The 27,507-nt window shown below is 43.5% G+C and overlaps 3 protein-coding genes across 9 annotated transcripts; 1 reads left to right on the top strand and 2 right to left on the bottom strand.

The window, feature by feature from the left end:
* The first annotated feature begins 4,540 nt into the window (after positions 1–4,540).
* On the top strand, positions 4,541–11,957 carry Tubb1 (tubulin beta 1 class VI). 4 transcript variants are annotated; one of them, XM_058575473.1, is made up of 6 exons: positions 4,541–4,764; positions 5,068–5,162; positions 6,302–6,700; positions 8,221–8,329; positions 8,898–9,008; positions 9,103–11,957. In XM_058575473.1, exons 3-6 carry the CDS (start codon positions 6,659–6,661, stop codon positions 10,179–10,181), a joined length of 1,341 nt encoding a protein of 446 aa, XP_058431456.1. In that variant the 5' UTR covers positions 4,541–4,764; positions 5,068–5,162; positions 6,302–6,658; the 3' UTR covers positions 10,182–11,957. The 4 variants fall into 4 exon arrangements, with proteins under 4 accessions (XP_058431456.1, XP_046289507.1, XP_058431457.1 ...); XM_046433551.2 differs by lacking the exon at positions 5,068–5,162; XM_058575474.1 differs by lacking the exon at positions 6,302–6,700 and having other exon boundaries at positions 4,542–4,764.
* Positions 11,958–13,777: 1,820 nt separating this feature from the next.
* On the bottom strand, positions 13,778–17,139 carry Atp5f1e (ATP synthase F1 subunit epsilon). Its single transcript, XM_046433553.2, has 3 exons — positions 16,982–17,139; positions 15,303–15,429; positions 13,778–13,930 (listed from the first exon to the last, which is right to left on the bottom strand). The coding sequence occupies exons 1-2, from the start codon at positions 17,011–17,013 to the stop codon at positions 15,306–15,308; spliced, it is 156 nt and encodes a 51-aa protein (XP_046289509.1). The 5' UTR covers positions 17,014–17,139; the 3' UTR covers positions 13,778–13,930; positions 15,303–15,305.
* Positions 17,140–17,455: 316 nt separating this feature from the next.
* Prelid3b (PRELI domain containing 3B) lies at positions 17,456–27,133 on the bottom strand. 4 transcript variants are annotated; one of them, XM_058575520.1, is made up of 7 exons: positions 26,937–27,133; positions 25,614–25,841; positions 22,918–23,086; positions 21,651–21,740; positions 21,016–21,086; positions 20,778–20,880; positions 17,456–19,478 (listed from the first exon to the last, which is right to left on the bottom strand). In XM_058575520.1, the coding sequence occupies exons 3-7, from the start codon at positions 23,053–23,055 to the stop codon at positions 19,359–19,361; spliced, it is 522 nt and encodes a 173-aa protein (XP_058431503.1). In that variant the 5' UTR covers positions 23,056–23,086; positions 25,614–25,841; positions 26,937–27,133; the 3' UTR covers positions 17,456–19,358. The 4 variants fall into 4 exon arrangements, with proteins under 4 accessions (XP_058431503.1, XP_058431504.1, XP_046289811.1 ...); XM_058575521.1 differs by having other exon boundaries at positions 25,696–25,841; XM_046433855.2 differs by lacking the exon at positions 25,614–25,841.
* Between the last annotated feature and the right edge of the window lie 374 nt (positions 27,134–27,507).

Genomic DNA, 27,507 nt, shown 5'->3' with positions numbered 1-27,507 from the left:
TGGTAGTGATAGTGATGATGATGTGATGTGGTGGTAGTGGTGATAATAGTGGTGGTGGTGTGCAGGCCAAACATGGGACAGATGGTGGCAGAGAAGTGCATGAAGTCCAGCAGGATGGAAAGCAAGTGCTCTTGTCACCCTCCAAACCCCTGGAGGGCCAGGCCCACACTTTGTGTTTTTCTAAGGAACATCAAGTCTCCCAAACAGCACTCTGCTAATATTTGCTTGACAAATGAATGAATTTCTGAGACTCACACAACAGACTTCTTGGACCCATGGAGCTTGCAGAATTATATATTTTTGTTTGATTTTGACTCCAGGTGCTCACAGGTATTATACTGATCTCTGTTGACACCACAGAACATTGCTTATCAGTAGTTGCACATCTTGGGAGATGGGAAAGAGATAATTGAGAGGGTCCATATGTTTGTCATCTTTGGGGTACAGCAGTTCAAAGGAAGTGGTGCATTGTGTGTGTGGTGGGTCGTGTCTTCTCCTGTAAGTCAGAGTTGCACAGCTCAGGAGGCTGGTTTTCAAGCTGCCTAAGAGACAGCCAAGCATTTCCACAGTCTGGGGCTGCAGGATGGGCTGGGAAGATGAGTGGCCCAGTGAGCCCTGTGTGGTGTGGGCACCACAGACATTTCAGCTGGACAAAGAGGTGGAGGACTTCTCCATGGAGCTGAGTAGCCTGGCTTAGCCCTGTCCTCTTGAAGTTACTTATTCATCCTCCTAGAACTTTCTTTTTTCAGGAAGAGAACACACATGGAGGCAGAGTGCAACAAAGTAGAGCTCAGCTCATCTAGGGGGCTGCCCACACCCGCTGAGTCACTCATAATGGCCCCTCAGATGTCATTTTCTTGCTAAGACATTTGGAAAAATTTCTGCTTCTGAATCACAAGCAAACACTATAATTCAACAGTCTTCTCTGAGTTATTCAAGGAACTTCAATGCACTCAGAAGTAGAAGATCAGGGTGGGTGAACTCAATGAATTCTCTGAGAACTCTGTTTTTCTCCTAATTATATTTCCTTTGCCAAGTAGAGGATGCACCATCTGACCCCTGGGGACATCTTCTAGGGGAAGTCTGGAAGGGGCTGATGGGGGTTTCTGGGTGACACTTGGTTTTTCTTATCTTCATAGTTCTATTCCCATAATAGAACCAAGTGTCATCTAGGAAGAGGCCAATCTTCTTGTGGAGGTCGATTGCAGTAGCCCGCGGGAGGAGACGTGTCCAGGGCATGTGCGGCTGGCCCTGGCTTGCAGGTTTCTTGGCTTCTGCTTCTGAGTCATGTGCAAACACTGTAATTCAGCAACCCAGGTGTGCATGGTGCCCGGCATGTGTGTGTGGAGCTCTGCCCCGGCCCTCTGCCTTGTGGGCAATGCCTGGGGAAGCTCTGCTCTTGAGCAGTCAGTGCTACCCTGTCTTGGTTGTGGCCAGAAAATATCTGGGGGCAGAAAACAGTGGTGTCATTCATCAGAGATGGCCTGTTCTCATTATTTGACATAATTCAGGGCTGGGTGTCAGGTGCCTTCAGCCTGGCAGGGGAGCAGGCCTCGGGGGGATGTGTCCTGGAAAGGACTACTCCTCTGGGGCTGGGGTAAGGCACTAGGTAGTCACCACTTCGCTGGCTTGCAGCAGACTGGCAGTCACAGGAGGGCTCCTTCCTCAGGAGAACAGGTACCTTCACAAGAAGGGCAGAGGCAGGATGACTGCCTCACAGGTGGCTGCTTTCCCTACCTCAGCTGTGCCCAGGCTTTGTCACCCTGAATGCAGGAGCCTAGCCAGGAGGCAGTCCTGCCACAGGTGTGGGATGAACAGGCCTGTCTTCAAGTGAAGCCGAGGCTGGCTTGAAGTCTGCCAGCTGCCAGGTGTGCGGGGTCAGCTAGCATGCCCGGTCCTCACAGCTGACTGTGACTCGGGGACCCTTATCTAGTTTACAGATGGAAAAACCCAGGATACGGGAGGAGATGGGCCCCTTCAGTGGCGGAACTGGGCTTCAGCCGGGGGACCTGCCAACTTCCCCGCCCCATCCTCTCTGCAGCCCAGTGTCCAAAGCTCAGCACCAGCCGAGACTGAACAAACATTGCCCGCAATACAGGAATCAAAGCAAACAGGGCTCCTCTCTTTTCTCCCTTTTGCCAACTGCCCCATTAACAGAAAAGCTTTTTAAGCTCCCATCTGGAAACCTGGCCTTTCCCTCCCTAAGCAAACGGAGAGACCAAGAGACGGAGAGGAATGCGCCGTGGGGAGGGGTGGGCAGCACACTGGGCCCTGCGCATACAGCCAAGAGTGAACCCAGGGAGATCAAAACTGCCCTCCGGCCCAGCCCAGTGGTCCCTGCAGCGAGGCGGTATGCGGCCACACAGCCCCTTTCAGCAGCTCTGCCTCAGAGGCCGTGCCCATCCATGGCTTCCCATAATAGCTCATTGAGGGCATTCCCTTCTGATCTACTCCTGATGGCCAGGTTTCTTGGATCAGTTTATACTTCCAGCCTAGATCATCTCTTAGGGAATGGCGCGAAAAGTCCTTGGGCGCTGTGTCCCCACCGGCCATCAGAAGGCCATACTCTTGTGTAAATACATTATTGGCTCTAAGAAAAGTTGCCATTCTGAACATCACTGCTCAAACTCACCCAGCTGCCAGTGTGCACTCAACAAACATTTACTGAGGCCCTGTTATGTATCAGGCACTTTGGGGACTCAAAGGTGACATGACACCGGCAGCTCCCCGGCTGGTAGGGAGATAAGGCACGTGTCTAAGCAGTTAGCAAACAGGAGAGCCCATGGTCATCCACTGGTCATTCAGTGCTCTGGTCCTGGGCACACAGAGGGGTCTCTGGAGAAGGAGCAGCCATGAGACCCTCATGGAGCTGTTTTTGGGCTTTGGAGGGTCTGGCAGGCAGGGGAGCCCCCTGAGAGGGACGAGTGGAGTAGCCTACCACTAGGGAGGCTTGGCATGGAGGACAGGCTAGCTTCTGAGGGTACTGAACTGTGCCTCTGTGTGTATTTCTTAATTTGTCAGGAATACAGAGGAACACAGATGGGTTTCTTCCTCCTGAGTTTACACGTTCTTCTCTTTACCTCTGGGTGGTGGGTGTCTGGACCAGAAGCATCCAAGAATCATGTGGTGATTCAGATTTGAGTAGAAAGAAATCTGAACCATACAGTCATGTTGCAAAAGTGCAAACTTTATACCTTGAAGAAATTCACCTTGCCGCCCTTGCTTTCCTGTGATCTCCAGGTTGAGGGCTTATTACTGGGTCTGTGTTAGAGTGAGTTGCTGGCAGTGTCACGACCTGACCTTCAAGTGGTCCGCACTGTGGTCCCTCCTGGAAAGGAGGACTCCCACACACACACCCACTGTGCTGTGGTCAGAGTCACAGGACAGAAGGTGGGCGCAATATCATCCAGTAGTCAAGTCTGTGTCTGAATTTTGACAAGAGTCCTCAGAGTGGCCTTTGCCCTTCTGTGGGATGAAGCCAGGACCCATGGTGCTCTTAATGGACACTCTAAATCAATCTGGAGGACCACATGCTGGACCTGGCATGCTCAGATCAAATCCCCTGCTGCAGGTCTGGGCTGCTCCTCAGGTTCGGAGCCCAGATCCTTCTATGCCTGGATTAACCTCCTTTGAGAGTGAGAGGCTACTGCTCTTAGACTCCCTTATTGGTCACCTCCCTGTGTGGGCTCCTACCTGCACCTTGAGGCCCATGAGGCCTATGGGACATACACAGAGTACAGGGCTCAGGCTAGACACAGGGCAAAGGATGCACAGCTCCTGTATGGGCCACTGAGAGCAAGTACTCCAGGTTTGGGCTCTGGTAAGGTCACTGATCTGGTTGGGACATGGAGGGACAGCCTCATGGACTTCTTACTTTGAATCCAATGTCACGTTGTCCTGTGGGATGTTTTCCCAGGTCCTGTCATAGCACGGGGTTGTAAGGACCAAGGACTGGAAAGGGGCTGGGAGGACAGCTGGGGTCAGATTGGGAAAGGCCTGGAGGCCAAGCAGTGGCTCTGAACTTTCTCTCTCAATGGAGTTTTCTTGAGCTTCTAAGACCCACGTGTCACCTTCCAATGGTGGTCAAGTTCATCATCATTTTACTACATAAGTACTAATTATTTTTTCCATTAACAATAAAATTCAAAACTTAAATAATAAAAACCATCCCCCCACATTCCCTCGGATATTACCACATACCACAAGTGGTTTTCAAATCACTCCCTGGGAAATTCAGCCAAAGACGAGGTCAAGTGTTGAGTTCAGACAACTGATAACTTGCACAGGCAAGACCCTGTGCAGGTGGTCCCAGCCACCGCAGCAAGCTGGGAGCCTTGGCTATCATCATGCTCAGGCATCAGAGCTGGCACCAGTGCCCAGGCGCCACCAGGGCAAGGCCTGTGAGGTGCAGTTCAGGCACCACACAGAGGTGGCCCCCCATCTTGCACTCCTGCTCTGGGAAATGACTGGGCAATATTCTGTCAGGAAAGGAAGGACAACCCATCTGGAAGGTTGATAGGCAAAGAGCTGAGAGGGTTAGGGCTGGGCTGTGGACTGGACACACCCCTGGGCCAACTGCAAGGGTGGTCTGAAAGCTGGTCTCATCCCTGCAATGATCAAAGTCACAGCCGTCTCTCGCTGGTGAACAGTGGGTCTCCTGGAGTCTGAGCATCTCAAGAAGAGCTGATCCTTGGGTTCAAAGCAAGGATGCGGGAAATCGTGCACATTCAAATCGGCCAGTGTGGCAACCAGATTGGAGCCAAGGTAGGTAAAGGCTGACTGCTGACCAGGTCCCCCAGACCCATAAATACCCCAGCTGGCAGGGAGACAGTGTCCTTGCAGATGCAGGCACTTGCTGAGGATTTGGTTTATTAAACAGATCTTTAGTTACAGAGACACAGAAACTATTAAAGGCTGAGAGGATTAGTTTAACTAATGCTAATTTGGTCCACAATTTCATGTATGTAATTCCCGTCAGTCATTTCACTTATATATTTTTTTCTTTTGGTACTGGGGACTAGACACACTGAGTTACATCCCAGCCCCCTATCTTTTTGTTTGAGACAGGGTCTTACCAAGTTACTGAGTGCCTTGCTAAGTTGCTGAGACCCTTAAAACTTGGAATCCTCTTGCCTCAGCCTCCTGAGTTGTAAGGATTATAGGTATGACCACCACCATTTTACTTTTATCATCTTATTATTTCTAACAACAGTAATTTGTCTCAAATGAGGATTTTGAAATTTGTTGGGAAGTTTTTTAGACCTTATTGTTACAGTGTCTTTTCCCTCCCCTCCCATGTTCATGCTATTAGAAAAAATTGTTTTATTTAGTATGCAACAGGAAATTAAAGAGGTAAACCCAAAATAAAGTTTTTGTGTATAGTGGAAGAAATAATTAAAATACTTTCTTTGAGGTATGAGATATTTTATCATACCTAAAAGCTTTTTAACCCTCTTCCTTTTTGAGATTGCATAATATTCCATGATACAGATAGACCACATTTTGTCTATATATTCATCCATTAGTGAACACTTGGATTATTTCTCCTCTGCTCCTTCTGCTTAAATTTCTCTACAAAATACCTGATTCATTTGGCTAAAACCAAAAAGACAGGTGTTTCAGCTCAAGATTTCCAATCCTCATTGTAGTATAAACAACTGTACTCTGCAACACCCAGATAACTTGTTCTCTTTGTTATTTTGAAATCACTTCTACCAGGTGCACACCTATAATCCCAGCATTTTAGGAGGCTGAAGTAGGATTGAAAGTTTGAGGACACCCTTGGTAGCTTAGTAAGACCCTGTCTCAAAAGAAAGCCCCAAAGGACTGGGGTATAGCTCAGTGGTAGAGGGGTAGTCTAGCATATGTGAGGCCCTATGTTCAATCCCTAGTAGTCCAAAAAGAAAATTACTTTTACTAGAATGAATTGCATTAAAAGTAAGATTTTAAAACACTTCCATTAGGAGGTCTTACTTTTTACAGAGCAGCATTTCTCACAATAGCCAAAAGGCAGAAATAATCCAAATGTTCACTGATGGATGAATGTATAGATGAAATGTAGTCTATCCATATCATGGAATATTATGCAGTCTCAAAAAGTAAGAGGGTTAAAAGCTTTTAGGTAAAATATACATCCCACAAAGTGAACAGTTAAGAAAACAATTCCTGGTACAGTTCTGTAGTATTAAGTATCTTCATATTATTGTGTATCCAAACTCCAAAATGTTTTTCATTTTATAGAACTGAAACTCTGTCCCTATTAAACACTAACTCTGTTCCTATTAAACCCATTTCCCTCCAGGCTCCGGGAGCCAATGTTCTACTTTCTGCCTCTGTGAATCTGACCACTCTTATTTAGATGGAACCATCTAATATTCGTCCTTTCGTGACTGGCTTATTTCACGAAGCATCAACATCCTCAATCTTTACCAGTTTTGATCATCATCTCTCCATGGGCTGACCCTCTGGTTGTCCCACCTCTTAGCTATTTTGAGAAAGGTTGCTATGAATTCAGGTCTGTTAAGTGCAGGTCTTTTAAACTGAGGGCAGGGAATTTTACAGCTGGAATACTAGTTATGGTCCTTCCATGCCACAGTGACAAGACATTCATAGCTAACACAGAAATGGGGAGCCCCCTGCTCTGACATTGCAAGATAACATGGAGAGAGGCCCTGGAGAGGAAGTGCATGGTGGAGATAGGGTAAGCTCTTGGCCTGGGTGGTGCTGCCCAGTGGTTAGAATCCAACAGTGACTTCTTACTTGGGGCTGTAAAGACTTTAAGACACATTCAATTGTGGTGTCTCAGAACTTCAGTGTATTCACTCTTTCACTCCCAGGACCATGACATAATTTACTATAAAATAGAGCCTATTTAATTTTTATTTATAGCCTATTTTAAGACCATGACTGGAGTCAAGGTGTCATTTACAAACTTAGTTGGGAAAACACCCTTGAGGAGGTCTTGACAAATGAGTATGTTTTGATTGCACTTTAACACATGCTTTTCCAGGTCATCAAAGGGGCCACCTAGTAATGGCTTCCATATTGAGAACAGGGTATGTAGCTACATCGACAAATACTATACATGTGATTGGAAGGGCAGAATGATCCATAGCTGCAAGACAACAGCTAATGCATAATTTTGAATCACATGCATGCCTGATCATCAAAAATGCATATTACTTAAAATTGTGCACAAGGTCCTGGTTATGCACTTTTGGGAAAACTTCATGAAAGAAATCTCCAAAGTGAAATGAGATATTATTGTGAAATTTGATAAGAATTCAGTTCATTTTCACTTAATGGAATCCACACTTGAGTAACTCAGAGCACTACAAGGTGAAAGTAGAGACATGTTGTCTGATGTGAAATTATGAAGCAATGTGTCCAACAGCCTGGATTTATTTATTTATTTATTTATTTATGGTACCGGGGATTGAACCCAGCGATGCTTAACCGTTGAGCCACATCCCCAGTCCTTTTTTTTTTAAAGAGAGAGATTTTTTTTTAAAGAGAGAGAGAGAGAGAGAGAGAGAGAGAGAGATTTTTAATATTTATTTTTTTTTAGTTTTCAGCAGGCACAACATCTTTGTCTGTATGTGGTGCTGAGGATCAAGCCCGGGCCACACGCATGCCAGGCGAGCGAGCTACCGCTTGAGCCACATCCCCAGCCCATCCTTTTTGTTTTTTAATATAATTTTTTTAATTGTAGTTGGATAACTTTATTTTGTTTGTTTATTTTTATGTGGTGCTGAGGATTGAACCCAGTGCCTCACAGGTGTGAGACAAGTGCTCTACTGCTGAGCCACAACCCCAGCCTCATCCCCTTTCCTTTTTATTTATTTATTTTTGAGACAGGGTCTTGCTAAGTTGCGAGGTGGGCTTTGAACATATTGTTCTCCTGCCTCAGCCTCTGCAATTTCAGGTGTGGCCACCACGCCTAGCAATAGCCTGAATTTAATAGAACAATCCAATTTAGTATTTTATGTGTTTGATATTTTACTGCAGGAGTTCAAGATGGCATAAAATTCAAAAATATTCATATTTATACTTAGTACAGGCAAAAACCAAGAAATTCCCTGGTCATTTATGAATTGGTCATTTATGAAAAGGGTTAGGTTGACCAAGGGAAACAAGTCCAAGAGCTCCATTTCTTTCTGATGCCCTCTTGGCCTTCACAGATCCTTGTCTATACTGACTTAACCCTGCTCCTACTTTCAGTTCTGGGAGGTGATTGGTGAGGAACATGGGATCGACTGTGCTGGGAGTGACCTTGGGGCATCTGCTTTGCAGCTGGAAAGAATCAGCGTGTACTACAACGAAGCCTACGGTAGGGCTGGTGGGCTGCAGTTGGTGGTGGCCCAACAACCAGGAAGCAGACAGAAGAGGAGCAAAGGCTTTGGGAATCCAAGCATCAAATGAGTGTTGTCCCACCTGGAGCAGGCAGACAGGCAGGCAGCTGAATCTCCAGAGTGGGGTCCCCACCCCTGTTCAAGAGGCAGGACTGGAGAGGAACTCACCCAGACCACAAGCAGATTAAGTAGCTCCTTTCCTAAAAAGGGAAATTTACAAACAAAAATTTACAAAAATGTTGGTAAACGATAGAATCATCCAGATTGGAAGGAGCAATACAACAAACAAAGATGAGAAATGTTTTTTTTTTTCCTTGTTTGTGTGTGTGTGTGTGTGTGGGGGGGGGGGGCGGGTATTTTACAGATATGTGTGAAATGTTTTTGGGGTGAAAGATACTACAGGAGGTACTCAAATCCTGAACTATCAAAGACCCCTTTCTAGAACACCCTTGTTTTTTGGACCAGGATTACAAGGTTTCATCTTGATGAAATATTAATTTCTAGAAAAACATCAGTTTGCTGACATCTTCCTGCTGCTTTACATAGGTAAGAAGTATGTGCCTCGAGCAGTCCTGGTGGACCTGGAACCTGGGACGATGGATAGCATCCGATCCAGCAGATTAGGAGCCCTCTTTCAACCAGACAGCTTTGTGCATGGTAGGTTTTTCTAGAAGATTCCACCGGGCAGAAATGAGGATGCCTCCTACAGGTGCCCTTTCCACACATCACGCCCCCTTCCTCTTCTTTCCAGGTAACTCTGGGGCTGGCAACAACTGGGCAAAGGGCCATTATACCGAGGGAGCCGAGCTGATCGAGAACGTCATGGATGTAGTGAGGAACGAGAGTGAGAGCTGTGACTGCCTGCAGGGCTTCCAGGTCGTCCACTCCCTGGGTGGGGGCACAGGCTCCGGCATGGGCACTCTGCTCATGAACAAGATCCGAGAGGAATACCCAGACCGGATCTTAAATGCCTTCAGCGTCATGCCATCCCCCAAAGTGTCGGACACGGTGGTGGAGCCCTACAACGCCGTGCTGTCCATCCACCAGCTGATTGAGCACGCTGATGCCTGCTTCTGCATCGACAACGAGGCACTCTACGACATCTGCTTCCGCACGCTGAAGCTGACCACGCCCACCTACGGGGACCTCAACCACCTGGTATCTTTGACCATGAGCGGCATCACCACCTCCCTGCGCTTCCCGGGCCAGCTCAATGCAGACCTGCGCAAGCTGGCTGTGAACATGGTGCCCTTCCCTCGCCTGCACTTCTTCATGCCGGGCTTTGCCCCGCTCACCGCCCAGGGCAGCCTGCAGTACCGGGCCCTCTCCGTGGCGGAGCTCACCCAGCAGATGTTTGATGCCCGCAACACCATGGCTGCCTGTGACCCACGCCGCGGCCGCTACCTGACAGTGGCCTGCATCTTCCGGGGTAAGATGTCCACAAAGGAAGTGGACCAGCAGCTGCTCTCCGTGCAGACGAGGAACAGCAGCTGTTTTGTGGAGTGGATTCCCAACAACGTCAAGGTGGCTGTCTGTGACATCCCTCCCCGGGGGCTGAACATGGCGGCCACCTTCATAGGCAACAATACAGCCATTCAAGAGCTCTTCAGCAGGGCTTCTGAGCATTTCTCAGCCATGTTCAAAAGGAGAGCTTTTGTGCATTGGTACACTAGTGAAGGGATGGACATCAACGAGTTTGGGGAAGCCGAAAGCAACGTTCATGATTTGGTGTCCGAGTACCAACAATTTCAAGATGCCAAAGCCAATCTGGAAGAAAGTGAAGAGGTGATGGAGCAGGTGGAAACGGAAGCAGAGGAGAAGGACCCTTAGCAGGGACAGATGCTGCAGGAGAGTCACTCACAGAAGTTTCTCCAAAGATTTGTTTCTCTCCTGCAGCACTCCATGGCTGCCTTACACTGTAGCCCAGCTACAGAGGGGACTTTGGGGGGAGGAGGCTAATAGGCACTAGGGTCTCTGCCCAGTTATGCACTGTGAGTGGTTTGATAGTCAATGCACACTCTATTATCTTTCTCTTTTACTTTTCTTTCTTTCTTTTTTTTTTTTAACAGTGAAGTGAAAACACCATAGCGTGCCTCCTTTATTTTAAAGTGTATTGAGTCTTGACTTCAGGCCTAGCCCTAGCCAGGCAACCAGACTGCACGTGTAGGTTTGCAGGAGGCCTGTGCGGTTCACTCTTAACTCTTCAGCAGCACTGTCAGGTCCTGGCATCCTAGGGCAGCCAAGACTCACCTTGGTCTCTGTCTTCCTCACTAACACTATCTGGAATCCTGCCTTCCTTGTTGCTGGCCTCCAAAAGAGGCAGGTGACCACTAGCATATGGTGATTTATAGGCTCAGGAAAGTGCCAATATCCACTAGTATACTGCATAGAGTGTATATATACCTCAACACATGAACTGGAAAGGGAAAACAGAAAAACAAGAGAGTGAAAAACACAACTAAAGCACACTGATCCTCTGATTCTGATTTCTGAATAATTAGCTTTCAAAACACACACACATCCATTTTAACTTTCTAATCAGTATTAGATTTCAGGAATTCATCATTATCTTTGGCTTTCCTTTTATAGGCAATTTGGAAACATGCTTTCCAGTTTTATTCAGTAGTTGCCCTTCTCCCACAGCCCCTAAAACGCTGTGTGGCTTCTGTGCTCTCTGAGAAAGGGCACGCTGCATACTCGGCAACCACTCAAATGTAGGAATTAAGCAGAAATGGCTGCAGTGTCCTTCTTGGTTACAGAGGACATTGTCTCATTAGGGAACTTTTACAGTTCAAATTAATTTGCAGAAGTTGCCATAAATGTTTGCATAAGGACACAGCTTTAACCATCACAAGATTTTAATCTGCTCACATTACAACAGAACCAAATACACAAGAGCGTAATCAAATCATCCATAACTTCTTAATTACAGTTTACCTATTTCTGACACACCGCACTGTGGTTCCTTGCATACTGTGAAGGTCTTAATGGCCTTCTAGCATCACCACTGAGCTCTATTATGGGACCATGCATAACTGGTGATGGGAAAATACTCTGACACTGACTTTAGGAAATATTTACTTGCCGGCAACTGGGTTCCCATCTCCTGATGTGCTTTTGTTATTGGCAATAATAATGGAGCAGGTGGATGGACGAGTTGCTCATTCCGGGAAATGTCACTCTTTTCTGTGTGCATCTCGAGGAAATAACTAAAATACATACCAAGAGAAAATTAGGCCTTGCCACTGGCATCTCTCACAGCCTTCTATTTACAAAATTAAAAAAGCACAAAACAATGGTTTAAAACATTTTACTTGTGTGTGGTTTGCGAAGCACTAGATTTAGTAAGAAACTACATATATGCACTCTTTTAAGTTAATAACCTTCCCAGATGCTGAAAAGACTTGGAGCATGTGATTATGGCAGATTTACACACACACTTCCTCTGGCACTTTCTTTCTCAAATCTAAAAAGGCAATTAAATAGATGCAAGAGAAGATATGGACTTAAGATCTTTTTAAAAAAGTTCTGTTGATTTATATTATTGTAAAGACTTTTTGTTTGTTCAATAGTAATCATTAAAGTACAAAAAAATTCAATTTTAAATGGCTAAATTGCTTTATTTCAAACTAAATAAATTCCTTTTCTTAGAGCCTAACCACCCAGACTGATTAATTTGAGTAGTTAAAAATATTTCAAAATGCATCTCACCATCCCACTCCTCTGTATGATACAAATAGATTAAAACAACAACAAACTAGAAATGAGAGAAATTTATCCCTCCTGATTTTGAAGAACTCATTCCTTTAGTGGTTACGGTTGCTACGGCGACATTGGTTTCTCAAGAGACTGAACTAGCAGAATTATAAAATTTTAGAGCTTGTCCAATTCCTTCACTTTACACCCCAGGCCACTACAAGAGTTTATGACTGGACTCCCTCTAACATCACCCAACTGGTCTGTGAACTACCCACAACTCAGTCTGATTGGGGTCCCTACATCATTTGGTATAGTCGTCCTGCCAGTTTCCTTGCAGTCTTGGGTTTGGGGAGTTCATTTCATTATAATACTTGATGTTCAATTTTTTTTTTTTTTTTTTTTAAATCAGAAAGCGCATCAAAAAATTTTTTGCTGGACAGATTTTGTCTTTTATTCAGTTCTTTACATTCTCTCCATATTACAAGCTCTGTCCCTCAGTCTTACTTCTAAACCATCCCCTCTGCCTCCCCAGTAAATAACTGGTCTCTAATCACTAGATTTGAAATAATTTACTCCTTTGCCTATTACTTTATCTGTCTGGTATTAAAAAGGCCCGACAGCCTGTGATTCATTTATTCCTATCCTCTGTAATGGAAGATGCTTCCTGCTACCTTAACCCTGGGGACCTTGGCACTGAAGAGAGATGCTTTAACTTCCTAACAGCAGGAAGACAGGCCCTTGGCAGACTCTGGGGCCTCTCCCCTGCTGCATACCCCCTTCCACTCAATCCACTGCTCCTTTCTGCATGCTGTAGTGAGAATTCAATAAAACTATAGGTCAAGTGTCGAAGGTCATTCCCAGAAGCTGAGACCAAAGATGTTTTCATCATCTTGTCCTCGGCCCTGATAAATTATCACCAGCTTCAGTGCCATGGTGAGAATTGGTCCTAGAAGTGTTCCAAAATTTCCTGTTCCATTTTACTTCTCCATTCTCCAAAAAGTAAAAATTTACAGTTAATTTTGCAATGGTGTGAAGTTAGGCAAGTGTTCCAAGCTTCATAGAAAGATAAAAACCAAATTTGCAACAATTCTTTCTCACTAAATATTTAATGAATGAATGAATGAACACCACAAAACTGCTGCAGCATCATACCTCAGACCTGTAGTCAAGAATCTCAAGATTTTAATTTTAGCCTGGCCATTGGATCTCAATAAGCAGGTATTGAACAGCTTTGCCTCATTTCCTATGAGAAATGCTACTAAAATATAGACTCATTTATAAAACAATATGAAGTGCATTTTGTGATTAAATTGTAACATTAACAGTTCTGTATAGGTTTTAAGTGCACAATAAATAAATGAGTGCTACAATTTAGTGTTTGTTCTTTTAATGTATGCTTTCAGTAATTACTTTCATTTCCATTACTGGCTAAGCGGCACTTAGAGATACTTCTGTCTAGACAAAAGGATGAAGACCCTGCTTGACAACGGAGCCATTATTCTGATGTGACTATGCAATTCAAAGATTAGGGACAACAGAGCTATAATGGCAATGTCTAATTTCAATCACCAATTAATGTCATGAAAAACAGAACTTTTATTTTGCAACATTTAAAAAGTGTTTTCTGTATCTCTTTGGTCACTAAATATCACATATGCCCTTTCCCCTTATCATGTATTTGTGTAGTTTCTATAAACAAAAGTTTGACAGAAACCAAAAGCCAACAATAAGAGTGAGCCATACATCAATTTATTGGCATTGTCAATTTATGAACAAGACAGTTTTTTTTTTTTCATGAAGTGAGATGATTTTAATTTGCCATAATATGTGCCCATACTTCTTCACCTTGAAAATGTAGCATTTCAAGCTTTAGTCAGGGTCTAGGAGGAAAAAAGAAAATGCAACAGTTGCCATCCAGTTCTGTATCTTTTCTTAAACATCCAACACAAATATCAGAAAGGACCTTCACATAGTGAACCGTCAATGTTTAACTGTGGCTGCAAATCCCTTTGCAGGTGCAATCCCTGGATAACTTTTAAGAGTGCAGGGCCTCACCCAACTGGCACTCCCCAATAAATAAATCTAACACTTGCCTAGGAAGAAAGGAACTACTTTGCCTTTTAAAGACATCAATATCCCTGGTGCTGATGGAGAGGGTCCTCACTGCTGAGCTGAACAGAACTTATTGACCCCAAAGACACAGCAAAGTCACAGGAGTCAGATGCAGTGTCTGGCACAGCACTACTGTATAGACTAAGTGATATTCTTAGGTCTCCTATGAACTTAGGAGATTAGACAGCCCCTAAAAAAGGACTCAATTCAAAACACCACATTTCTAGACTCTTAATATCTACCAATTCAAAATGAGAATGAAAAGTGCTTAGAGGAGACAGCTCCATCAAGTGAAACTGCTTGTATCCATGAGTTGCCAAAGGGTTAATGTCTACCACACTTCTATGCTACAGTGTGTCTGCAGCTTTTTAAAAGCAAAACAAGAAAATTCAATCTGAAAAACACTGCTTTGATAATTTGCCTTATCTTTGAAATAACAATGTCAAGAAAGTGGCTGAGAGATCAAATCACTTTTATAGTTTGGAGTACAAACGCCTGAACTTATCAACTGTACAGAACTGTCTTTTTATTGCATAAGAATGAAACTTTACATCACCAACATCTTTGCAGAACTAAAATGAACCAAACAGTCTGAAAGCATAATAAATTCAGCAAAACAGTATTCACTGCAGGGTCTTGCAGATTTTACTGCTCAGTAAAACAGCAGGACCCTTGCTGTACTCGCAGTCCTTATGTTCAGGAAATGGTGATTTGTGAGGACATTAGCAGATGTGGGGGAAATAAAAACGCAAAGAGCTGTAATTTTTCATGCTCTTGAACTGTTACATAACTCCAATAGCAATTAGAAAAGTGAGGAGTTTATCCTCCAAATTATTTGATTTTGTGCAGACAAATGAAACAGGTTTAATTAAAATAAGATGGCTTTCTACCTAAGCATTGCTAAATGAACTGAAAATCAATATGCCAATTACTTCTGCTTGTCAGGGCCCAAAAGGACATCCTTTTATCATGCCACAGTACTTCTACACCCTATATATTTTAAATTATTACTCCAATAACTAACTTTGAAATGCGCTGACTAAAAAAATGAACAGAAGCCCGAACTAGAATTAGTTTGATTTTTATGTGGCTCTAAAAATTTAAGATGCAACTCTTCTTCTAAATAAATCCATAACTTACTGATTATTCCTTTTTTACTTTCACAATTTTTATGCTGCTGCCAGAAGTCTTCTCGGCATTTGCTTTGAATTCTGCCTTCAGTGCATCCCTCACTGCTTTTGCACAGATCTGAGAGTATCGGATGTAGCTGGGAGAAAATGAGAGAAGATATGTTAATTATCAATAATCCTGCCAGACAGCTGTGTTACTGTGTTTTTGGTTTCTTTCCTAAACTTTTAATTTTGGTTTAGTCGGACATTATTGCAGAATTGGATTTAAAACTAATTTCAAAGGAAACCTCTACACACACACAAAAAGAAAGAAATGTGCCAAAAGAGCAACTGATTTTTTTTGGTTCAATGATCATGATTTTAACTTACAGTAAAAGGGGCATAAATATTTAAAAAAAAAAAATCCCACAACACGGGGGAAGGGGTGACACTCATGTCTTAGAACCTGTTTTTAGGAGTCAGAGTTCCAATGCCTGCTTCTACTTCTACTAACTGGGTGACTTGTAGGCTGTTTGACTTGCAAACAAACAACCAAAAATCAGACCAAAATGTTTTTGGAGGATACAACACAAATGATTTTCCCATTTTACTTAAAACCTGTTTAACTGTATTATTCTTACAAGATAAGGTATTTATAATTAACAGAGAAAAAAACTATCTTGAACCCAAACAGCTCTTTCTCTGATAAATATTTAAAGGCTTTCCTGAGAATACTAGACTGTCTCTCACAAGCCTGTCATTGAAAATATCTCCTAATCAAGGTTTCTAAATTACGAAAAGTCCTCAGAGAACACCATCAATTCTAGCAGAATATCTAAATTATCTGCTCCCTGTTTGGTAGCTGGATTTCTAGCAACATCTTATTTTCCCAAAAGATGCTGGTCACTTTTCACACTTTGTTTGAAAACAGGAAGTGGATGGTGGTAGCTACTGCTCATGTCTTAGAACTTGTTTTTAGGAGTCAGAAGTAAAGAGTTCCAATTCCTGCTTCTACTCCTACTAACTGGGTGACTTGCAGGCTGCTCAGCCCTTGTCAGCTTGTTTATTCACCTGTAAAAACAATAGAATAAAAGAATAATAATACCTGCCCTGAAAGGGTCTGGGTGGTACAAAGTGTGAAAAACCTTGGATCACATAGTAGGTGGTTTAATAAATGGTTTGTTATTGTTTTTCAAGTTCATCGTACTTTACTTGACCTTACCACGTCAGGAAACTCGGGCTACTCAGTAGCTGGGGAAGTTACCACTACTCAAATCTAGCCAACTCGCAAGGTGTGTCACTAGGACCACAGGTTCCCACTTTCCCACTGCACACGGGGCGGCCGCTGCACACTTGAACGCCCCCCCCCCCCAGGCCACCACTGTGCTTTGCAGGTCTGAACAACTCAGAGGGGGCTTCCACCCTTTTCCACAAGGACACCGAGGTCAAGGGGTAACAAAAGAGGGCATGCTGCGGGGCTGTCCGTGTGTGCAGCCGATGCACTAGGGTGCACTGCCCGCGCCGGGCCCGCCCCCCGGCGTCCGCATCCTCCGGGGCCTGTAGGCCGGCAGCCCTTGTCCACAGCGACGCCATCTTGGCGGCGGCGCCGAGGCCCGGAGGCCGGTGGGGAGGGCCAGGCCACGCGCCGGCTACCCCCGCCGCGACTCTGGCGCCGGGCCCGTGCGCTTCCCTCCAGAGGCCCGGGCCTACCTGAGTCCAGCCTGTCGCCAGTACGCCACCATGATGTCGCGAGAGGGGGCGCGTCGGGTCGAATCGCGAAAACGCGGCAGTAGCGGCTCAGCTACGGGCGGCAGGAAGGTCAGGCCTGAGAAGCGGAAGGGGCGGGGCCAGCGGACCTGCCAATCACCGCATATAGCCCAGCCTCCGCAGCCCCACCGCGGAAGCCCCTCTGCCTTCTGGAGCCAATGAGGGCGCGCGGCCCGGGCTGCGGGTGCCAATCCCCGGGCGGGCTGACCGGCTGCGCCTGGCCCATTGGCTCCCGCGGGCGGTGGACAGCGAGACCGCGCCGAGCCCCGCCCGGGGCGCGAGGAACGGGTTGTGGTCGTAGGTACCGCGCAAAGCCGGGTGCGACCCGTTAGTTCGGTGCCGGTGTGCTGGCCTTCAAGGAGTTGCTCTTCACCTTCAACCACGAAAAACACGTTATAATCAAGAAAAACACCACAGTCCAGAGAAAGATTTTATTAATAAAAAGTTTTTAATTTCTTTCATTTTTTTATGAGATGCTCAAGAGTTCAGGAGTTGCAGTCATCAATACTTTATTTAATTCAGTCCTCTTCAATGAATTTGCTGGCTGTGATTATATTTTAACAAAATCAACAAATTATCAGCTATTTAAAAAGATGAAACTAACTGTATTGGAAAATGAAAATAGGATTTTATCATTAGATCAAAATAAAAAAAAACCAAACGAAGGATAAAATAAAGATTTTAAAAATTTGTTTTCCATTAAGATATTACATCTTTTTTTTCAGAAAAAGTATAACAGAAATTATACAAGTCACTTTTTGTGAAACATTAATATTTAGCAATGTTTTCTTTAGCTGAAATGTTATTTCAGTTGTAAAAACCATCTCCGGTTACAAAAAAACATAATCAGAAACCTTATCGGATTTAACTTGCTTTTACAAATATCCCAAGAATTCTTTAGCTAAACAGTATTTTCAATAGAAAAACATAATTTTAAAAAGTTTGGTATCTTTCTGTCGTTTTATGTACACATATTAACTGGTCTCTTTATAGAAGGTGATCTCATTAAGCACTGTAAAATAAAGGCAAGAGCTCATCACCTTTTAACAAAATATTTTGTATGCAACAACTGCAAGTATCAAAGATATCATTTAGTGATTCAAACTGCTTGCTACAAAATATTAAACAAAATACATTTATTGGATTGTTTTTCACTTTTTCAGCCACCCTCTGGCATCAAAAATAAGGACATCCCATTAATAAAACCTGCAGTGTAATTGGCTCAGTGGTTAGTTTGGGCCACTCTGTCCCCACCTTTCATTATTCTTTTTTCTCCCCAAACGCCCCCACACCCCCACAGTGGCACCATATTATTAAAAACATTAAGTACCTGGGATTTATGCCTCACATCAAGACATCATTTGAGTAATTTCAAATGATGTACAGCTTTTCATGTAAAAAAGATGTTTTGTGGTCACAATTACCTCAAAAAGTAATTATATTCAAATAACCTGACATATCATGCCTTAGCAATTACAAAACCATGATTTTGACACATGGCAATTTATAAGTTAGGCAAATGTGAAATGCTAAAAGATGTGAACAGCTGTTCTGTTTAAGTGTTCTGTTTAAGAGTGCTGCGAAACTCAGGTAATGACTTTATTTTTTTAGTTAACATAACCAGCCCACGGTACAGCATGCTAAATCATAAAGTACAAGTCCAAGGAAGGTAATACCTTTACTAAGTTACAAAACTTTGGCAAATCAACACAGTACTCTATAATACAATATTATTTATGTTGGAGTCATATATTAGACTTAGTGATGATTTTTACTCCAAAAACATCATTTAAATACCAAATCAAAACACTGGTTTTTAGCAGAGCAAGTTATTTTATACAATTTAATGTCTTTTAAAACTACACAAATTCTTATTTTAATGAGTCAGTTCCCCCATGCAGGGTGTGCTAGTCTGTTTTAGCAAAGTGAATGTGTGTGTATGAGGAGAGGCTCTGCTTGCTTGGCTCTGGGGTTGGTCCAAAGTCAGGTACAGTTCCAATGCCTGAAAAGTGTTAAAATTCTATTTTAAGGAGACTCAATGTCAATATCTATTTCTCCAGAGTACTTAAAAAAAAAAATTGTTAAATTTCACATAAATACTAGAACCCTAGAAATTAGTCATTTCAAGCCACAATAACCTCAGATGATCCCTTGGATTTTAAAAGTCCTGTATCTTTTTGTTTTGATCAAAAGTCACACAGCCTTACTCCAGATTATTAGAAAAAAATTCTACCTAAAATACAGTTGTACTTTTAAATAACAAATAAATACACTGTCTGCTTGGAGAGACCTGGGGATTTGATATTCTATACTGACTTTATCATTTTTCTACAAATGCCGCCGCCGCCATTGGTGTCCTTATGCTTCCTCTTGCTGAAGCCGTCAACTCTTCAATCTCAGCATTTAATTTATGTATTACCCATTCCATTGCTTCTCGGCCCTTAAAAAAAATCCAACACATTTAGTGTTACTGAGTGATAGCAAAGGTATGTACAACAGGAAGTAACAAGGAGTGTTAAGAGCATAACTAAGCTCCAAAAGGACAGATTGTTTTTGTTCTTGCTTTCTTTTTTCAAATATTATTTACCAAATATCAAATGCCTTGAGCAACCGGCTTGACCCATAAACTGATTTTTATTTTGTATGCAAAAGATGTTCTCAAAATAATCTACAATTAAATGACAGCATGTTTTATGCATTTCATAGTCAGAGTGGTCAAACCCTTTTTCATATCTAAATTTTAGATTAAAGTCTTGTACCACACCCTGAAGGATCTGGTTCTTAACTCCGTCCTCACCCCTTCCTGCCTGGTGCTCTACAAAATTCCTTAAAGAATGGAAGGAGGAACATATCATGATTCCTTTGTCAGGGCCTATGCACACACAGTTCCTCCACCCCAGTGCTCTTCCCGGCTTATCCCACAATCCACCTCCATTCAGCGCTTGGCAGAAATATCCATCACTACACACTCTCCTGCCTGTCCTTATTCTCCCTTTCCTAAATGTGTGTTGTGAGATTCACAGTGCCTTCTGCTTAACTCAGTGAGGGCAGGGACCACATTTGCTTTGCTCCCTGCTGTTATCCCCAGTCCAGCCTAGTATTCCGCCTGGCACAGAGAAAGTCTCTGAGTACCTCTGACTGCTGCATGACTATATTAAACGTGTTAAAGAACAGTGCATTATCAACTCTTTCCCAAAATTTACTTTTTTTTAAACAATGCACTCTGAATGAGAGCGATTCTTGATGGGGCAAAACTTGGTTCTTGAAGGTGATGGAAAAAACTGAACTCTTTTATATCTAAAACACATATAATATGTATGTAGTGTTAACTATATCTCATGGATTAGAAGGCAAACATCAAAGACTGATGAAGGCGATGATAATAAAGAACAGTTGTGGGACAGCAGTTAAACTGCACACAGCTACACATCATTAAGCACTTCTATGTGCTGGGCCTTAGGCCACACACGCTCCATATGTTATCTCATTTACCACATGCCAACCCTGTAAGATGGGCAATCATAGGAAACTGAGGCACAGAAAAGTTCACTTGATTGCTCAAGGTTGAAAGGTTGGATAGAACCTGCCATGTAAACCCAGGCACACTAGACTCCAGAAACCTGTCTGGCTTCTGACTACAAAGTGGCTGAGAGTCAGCTTACAAGGACAAATAAATTCAGCTTAAGGTCTTCTAGAAATGAACCCAGGGACATCAAGCATTGAGTAGCAGTCTACTTACTTTACTAGCATTAGAAGATATTGTGGTCGCCATCAGTCCTTCCAGGTAACTGCTAAGGCTGACTCCCTGTACAGAGATGATGGCTTCCTGAGTCAAAATAGTCCTGCCACAAAACACATGCACAGTGTGAGATGACCCAACTTGCCCTCTTTAAAAAGATTTAGTAAATTACAAAACAAACAAACAAACAAACCCAAACTCCTTGTAAAGTATGTTGGTCAAAAATATTTTTACTTACTTTTCTGGGTCTTGAGGATGTGGTTTGTAGATAAGTCTCTCATCCACTGAAACCATATTTGTAAAGGAAATCTATAGAAGGGGATAAAAAGCAAATCATGGGGCTGGGGTTGTAGCTCAGTGGTAGAACGCTTGCCTAGCATGTGAGGGACACCAGTGCCTTGGTTCTCAGCAACACATATAAATAAGTAAAATAAAGGTTCATCAACAATTTTAAAAAATATTTAATAAAAAAGTAAATCATTTTGGAAACAAAGATTAAAAATATTTCCCAAATCAAAACATAAACCAAAATCTTACTAGCTAAATATACAAAACAATAAAAAGCCAAACACAAATAAACTTTGATATTTTTCTATGAATACAACTTAAATTTCACTGTTTGCTGTCTACTTTTTATTTTTTAAAATTAAGAAAAGTATAATAATAATATGCACATGATCCTGCATTCACTTTATTGAATGGTAGCTCCTAAAAAGAGGTGGGACCTTTAGAGCAACAAGGCTGCAAAGCTGAGCAGTGCTGACCTCAGCTCCCAAGTACTGACTTTCTGCACACATCCATCTGGTATCAACTATACAACAAAAAATTAAGCCAAACAGTTCAAAATTAAAACAAAAGAGAGCCAAGACTTACATTAGTCGATTTAAGTTCCATTGTTTTCTCTACAGGATCAACTACAGAATGTTCTTGCACATATGTTTTGGTTCTTGCTGAACCAATAAGCTAAGAAAAACATTCAGAATTAGTAATCAGAGGAGGAAGGATTTCTTACTGAGTGTATCAATATTTTATTTGATTGTATAAATGTGTTACAATAGCTTAACCCAAAATCTGTTCTGAAAAAACAGGAGGTAACAAAGGTCAGAAAGAAGAACTGTTGGAGGGCAACAATAACTCACACATTACAGATGAGACAAGACTGCTATACCCCAAAACCTTTCCTAAAGGCAGCCAGGAACCAGCCTAAGAGAGTGCATGCAATCTAAGGCATGCCACCAAAACCGCCAAGGTAAGCAAACAAAATACAGAAATCAGAAGATTTGGGGCAACACGGCATCTAGAAGAGGGAGAGCCCCAGAACCTGTCAGTATCTCCTTAAGTGTTCCATGGGAAAGGTCCCACAGCTTCATGCTCCAGATACAAAATGACCATCTTGCTGTGGAAGATCCCAGCAGCACCAGGGCTACTTCCTGCGCTTGACCCCCCAGGCCTGCTTCTTGTTCTTGTTCACTTCTGTGTCCCTGTCACCTAATGCTGTGGTTTGTATATAGGGGATGAGTATATTCCTGATGAAAAATGTATACTTAAGATTTCTGAGTAGACCTGCCTTCTGTGAAGACAGACCCTGTACAGAAAACCGGCTCCATTTGCCACATCAGTTTTCTCACACTGTGATAAAATGGCATTCTAATTTCTTGCTGCTTAAAGTGCATCACTAAAGCTACTCTTTTGTAACTGACTAGAACTGTTTCCACTATACAGGAAGGAGTACCAGGCTATGGCACAAATATGGCAATGCTAAGTCCTAGAACACTCTCCTTAATGTGCACAGCCTATTATTAACCACAGCAACTGTCACCTAACAGTCATGACTGGACCATTATATCTACATTTTATTGGTCTCAAGTTGCTGGCAAAAGCAGAAAGAACAGAATAAACTCCTTTTAGGTTATACAGCATCAGCTGGTTCCCTTCAGAAGGTTCTATCGGGCGCCTTCATGAAGACTGTAATAATATTTCCAATTCATTATACACTCATAACTCAAGTTTATTATAATACAATTTGAACTGATGCAAAAATGATATTCAGAATCTGCTCCCACAACCTATTTGAAATTATAATGTGTTTTAGGAAACTTCTGCACTGCAGGCACACTTCTCGGGGATCGGGCACACTTACAGATTTCACGATGGAAGGCAGTCCCCACTCTGTGCTAAGAAGTCTGTGGCTGTGCAGCTTTCCAGAGGGATCTATATGCCTCTCCAGCACATCAACTCCAACCACACTCGGGTTCATAGGGTTTGGGTATTTCTGCATTGCAGCTGTTGTAACAGTTTCCCATGGGTGGCTGCCAACACAAATCCAAAATCAAACGTTTAAAAATATGCATGATAATTAAACAATTTTTATAACTTATCAAATCACTCTTTATATTGGAAATCTAATTAGTTTACCTAGGGACAATTATTTTCTGAACACTGACTGAATGATGATTTTGGGAGCTTGATCTACATTTTTAATGTGAACAGAATTTGGTATTTTTCTAGAACACAGGCTATATAAATATAATTGATGTCTATAAATATCAAATTATCTACAGAGAATTAAAGTGTAGTTTCTTATCTTTTCTATTTACAATTATCCACTTTCACATGTAAATTGTTTCTAGGAAGAACCACTAATTCATAAAAAATGTATTTAAAAATTATGTTCTCAAACAAGTAGCAAAACCAGCCTCTTCCCACCCTTTTGTGGTACTGAGGATTGAACCCAGGAGTGTTCTACCACTGAGCTCCATCCCCAGCCCTTATAATTTTTTATTTTGAAACAGGGTCTTGCAAAGTGGCCCAGGTTGGCTTTGAATTTGCAATCGTGCTGCCTAAGCCTCCTGAGGAGCTGGGGATTACAGGTGTGCACTTCTAACATGCATGGCTAAAACTAGTCATTAAACCATTTATTCTTTTGTTTGACCACAATTCCATGAAGTTATAAGAGTAAAAGAACTTAGGCACTGTAAATTCTTATAGGAATTACAGAAGATCCAAAACTTTATTGATTTAATTATGAAAAATTTCTCTACGTTAATATAAAACAGTGTCCCCTCCAGTCAATATCCATTATTTTCCTCAAAGAAGTGATTCTGATTTCTGTTTTGAAAAGGTCACTCAATACTATAAAATGTTCTTCTGGCCCCCAATATGCTATTTTCTAATAATCTCTCTTAACATAATAGGCAGTTCTTATCACTTAGGACTGAAGTAGTTAACAATACCATGTCATTTGAGAACGTGCAGAGTCTTTATTTTCTTGAAAAGGCACAGGTGCTTCAGTGACTCAAAATGTGATATATATTAGCTCTTTACAAACTTCTGTGAATTAGCTACTCTAGATGTCCCTCTTACAAAAAGTCTGTGTCAACTACCATTAGTACTGAAGGTAGTCTGGACCACCTGCTTGACCGATGCCAATCCCAATCTATCTGTGCTTTAGTCTTAGTTTGAAGGAAAAAGACAAGATCTGGAGATGATGTTTCAAGTCATACTTGACTGATATAAATCACCCAGCATTACTTCTTATTTTTCTAAAAGTAAAACAGGTAAAAAATTCATTTCAGAGACCTCAAGACTGAAAACTACATCTTGTTAACAGACAGGAAACCTCAACTCCATTGATTTCTCAGAACCCTGGACAATCAGTGACATGCTTTTTAATGTTTTCATTTTCTCTATAATATTGCATAAATTAAGCTCATTCTGTTTTTAATCTCAAGCCTTATTCAGTAATCAATGCAGATATGTAAGTGGAACAGCTTCATAAATCTAAACAGGCCCCAGAAATGGAAGTGATATAGCCCAAGCACTCTGATTATCACCAAGGCAACTATCTAAAATGAAAATCAGATGAACACTTTCCCTGTCCATCTAGTCATATACCATGGTGAGCTGGCTTCCATGTGCTTATCTCTTCCTCCCACCCTCTCTAAAAAATTAATAACTCCATGGCTTCAGGGTGGTAATGCATTATTTGTAATTTTGCCCATCTCTGTGCTCTTAGCCAACTTGAAAACATCGATGTTGACATAGCTCAAACTAAGACTGCTTTATGAAACAAAGTTGCTCAAACTTTATAAAGGTTGCATATTACAATCTTCCAACAATTGTTTTAATTGTATTAACATAATTATGTGAAAAAGATCTAATACTAAAAGACATTCAAATATAGCACCAAAATGGAGTCAAGGGAACCTAGTGATGGCTTAGAGTCCTATTCAATTTCTTCACCTATAAAATGAGGTGGGTGTGGTAGAGCACACCTGTAATCTTAGTGATTAGGAGACTAAGGAATACACCAGTTTGAGGCCAGCCCTAGCAATTTAGTGTGGCCCTAAGCAATTTAGGAAATAAGATAGAAAAAATATATATGATATATGAAACAAACAAAAAAAAATAGAAAAGGTTGGGAATGTGGATCACTGGTTAAGCACCCCTGGGTTCAATTCCCTATACCCCCCCCCCCCAAAATAAAATAAAATAAAAAAATAAAAAAAGGTGGGGACATTGTTAACTCCATTGGGGCAACAGTATCTTGATCTATTTACAATGTAACCAGTCCAAAGAGCAGTGCCTAGCACATACTAGGCATTCTTCCATGTTGAAGTCATCAACTGAACATCAACCATAAGCTAGACCTCAAGAGGAAGTGCTGGAAAATCAAGGATGGGTAAGGCATAGAATGAGAACCTGGGTGTGGGTGTGACAGCAACATCCTGAAGATGGGACACATGAAAATGGTAAGATTTGTGAGAGGAAATTTTGATTTGGACTTCAGGAATGTTGAGTCTGAAGAGGTGCTGGACAGTAGGCAATGGCAGACACCTGAAAATAACAATGGGAAGTTCCTGAAAGGCTGGAGATCAAGGTACAGATCTGGTCGCCATGAACATGTATCAGCTGGCACCTTGACTGAGCAGCTCAGACTATTTGGAGAAGAGGCAGAGCAGAGCTGCTTGCTGCTCCTCCTCCTGGAACATGGAGAGCATTTATTTGAGTATGCCTATCTTCTAGAAGGTAGGTCCAAGAACTTTCATCGAATCTTTAAGAGGTCTGCGACAAAAAGAGAAAGAGTACAATCTTACTAATGAAATGGAAGACAGGCAGGCCAACAATTGAATCTCACTCAACATTTACACGAATAGGGAAAATGTGAGGAAGATGTTGAGAAAGAGGACAGGAGTGGAGATAGGAACTGGGACAAGGTGAGGAGAAGTTTAGGGAGGACCAGGGAGAAGGGAGTTCTGAAAGCCAGACTCAGTACCAAGCACTTCTGAAGCATTCCAACTTGGGCAAGCACCCTGAGGCTGAGTGGACTAGAGGACATGGCCAGGTTCAAGAATACTATAAAGACTACAATATAAAAACCGTGGTCTCTTTCCTCCTCACACAAGTGGGTTCTAAACTTCAGGGAGAAAAGAAAGCTTCCGTCTGGTTCTAACATTCTGTTCTTTCTGCATAAACAGGCGTTCCGATGGGCCTGATTCACAGTGTAGAAGTGTTGACTTCTTTTAAAATTGCCCTCAGAAACACTCACAGACTCGAATGTCTAAATCAGACAACACCACAAAGTTACAATAATGAAAACGGTGTGGCAATAGCAGCAAGATGAGCGGAGGAGAGCGGACAGTCTATAAATCACCACAATGTCCAAGGCAAGGTGGCTTTTCACACCAGCGCGAGGGGCAGATCAGTCAACAGAGCCCTAGAATAACGCCCTGACCACTTATTTAGGAAAACAGCGCACAGCTGCTTATGCCGGTGGTTCTTCTGTGTGGGGCGTGCAGAGGTGACTGCAGGCCTCACCTGGCGCTACTGTAAGGCCTCTCCGCTGCTGCAAGTTCAGGACAAGCACAGCGGGTCTGAAGGCACTTGGGGTCTGGCTATTGCCAGCCCGGCAGACCACAGAGGGGCCACATCTCCCACTTCCGCCTCAGAGCGCTAGGCCGTGCGCCCAGGGCCTGGCACGAGGGTGCCTGGTCACCCGACGGCACGTTGTGGCCAGCGCACCGACGGCGCAGGCCCTCGAGCCCCCGACGGCCGAGACGGCGCGGCGGGGCGGGGCCTGGGGGCTGGGGTCGTGACCTTGCCCCGCCCGCGGGCACGGCTCGTCGCTCCCCAGGGGCCTCCGCGCCCGCCCGAACTTACTCGAAGACGTGCTCCGAGGTCCAGATCTTCATGATGCCGGTGGCCTGGGTCCTGTCCGGGAGACTCTAGGGGACAATGAGGCCACACTACCCCGCCCCACCCGCACCCGGCGGCCGCAAAGCGCGCAGGCGCCGTCGGGCCCGGCGCGAGGACGTCCAGACGCGCGGCCCCGCGCCCTATCCCGGCCAGGCCAAGCCTCAGCGCCGCGCAGCGCAACCGGGCTCCGCCCCCTGAGGGCGCTGCGTGCCGGCGCAGCCGGGCCCCGCCCCCTGGGGGTGCGTCGCGCAGGCGCAGAGCTGGCGGCGAGCGCTCGGCAGTGGCTGTGCTGCGCAGGCGCGGTTCGTCAAGGCGACCTCGTCCTCTCTTCTTGGCGTGCCCACCGAAGTCCTGTAGCCAACCCGCAGTCCTCCACGGTGCGGGTACCAACTGCCTGCGATGGGGATGACACGCGTGGCCGTCGGGTGGTGTCATTGCGCCCCTCCACCTGCATCAGGAAGCCCGCCCACAGGCAGGCTCTTGTCACCCTGAGGTCATCCTGTTTTACTCCCATTGGGAGGGAGCCTTTGAATGC

This window comes from Marmota monax, unplaced genomic scaffold (assembly GCF_021218885.2).
Source record: "Marmota monax isolate L192 unplaced genomic scaffold, Marmota_monax_Labrador192_F-V1.1 WCK01_AAM20220418_F8-fsc00014, whole genome shotgun sequence".
Taxonomy (NCBI): domain Eukaryota; kingdom Metazoa; phylum Chordata; class Mammalia; order Rodentia; family Sciuridae; genus Marmota; species Marmota monax.
Note: the sequence above shows the minus strand (reverse complement) of the source record. Positions and strands in the feature narration are given on the sequence as shown.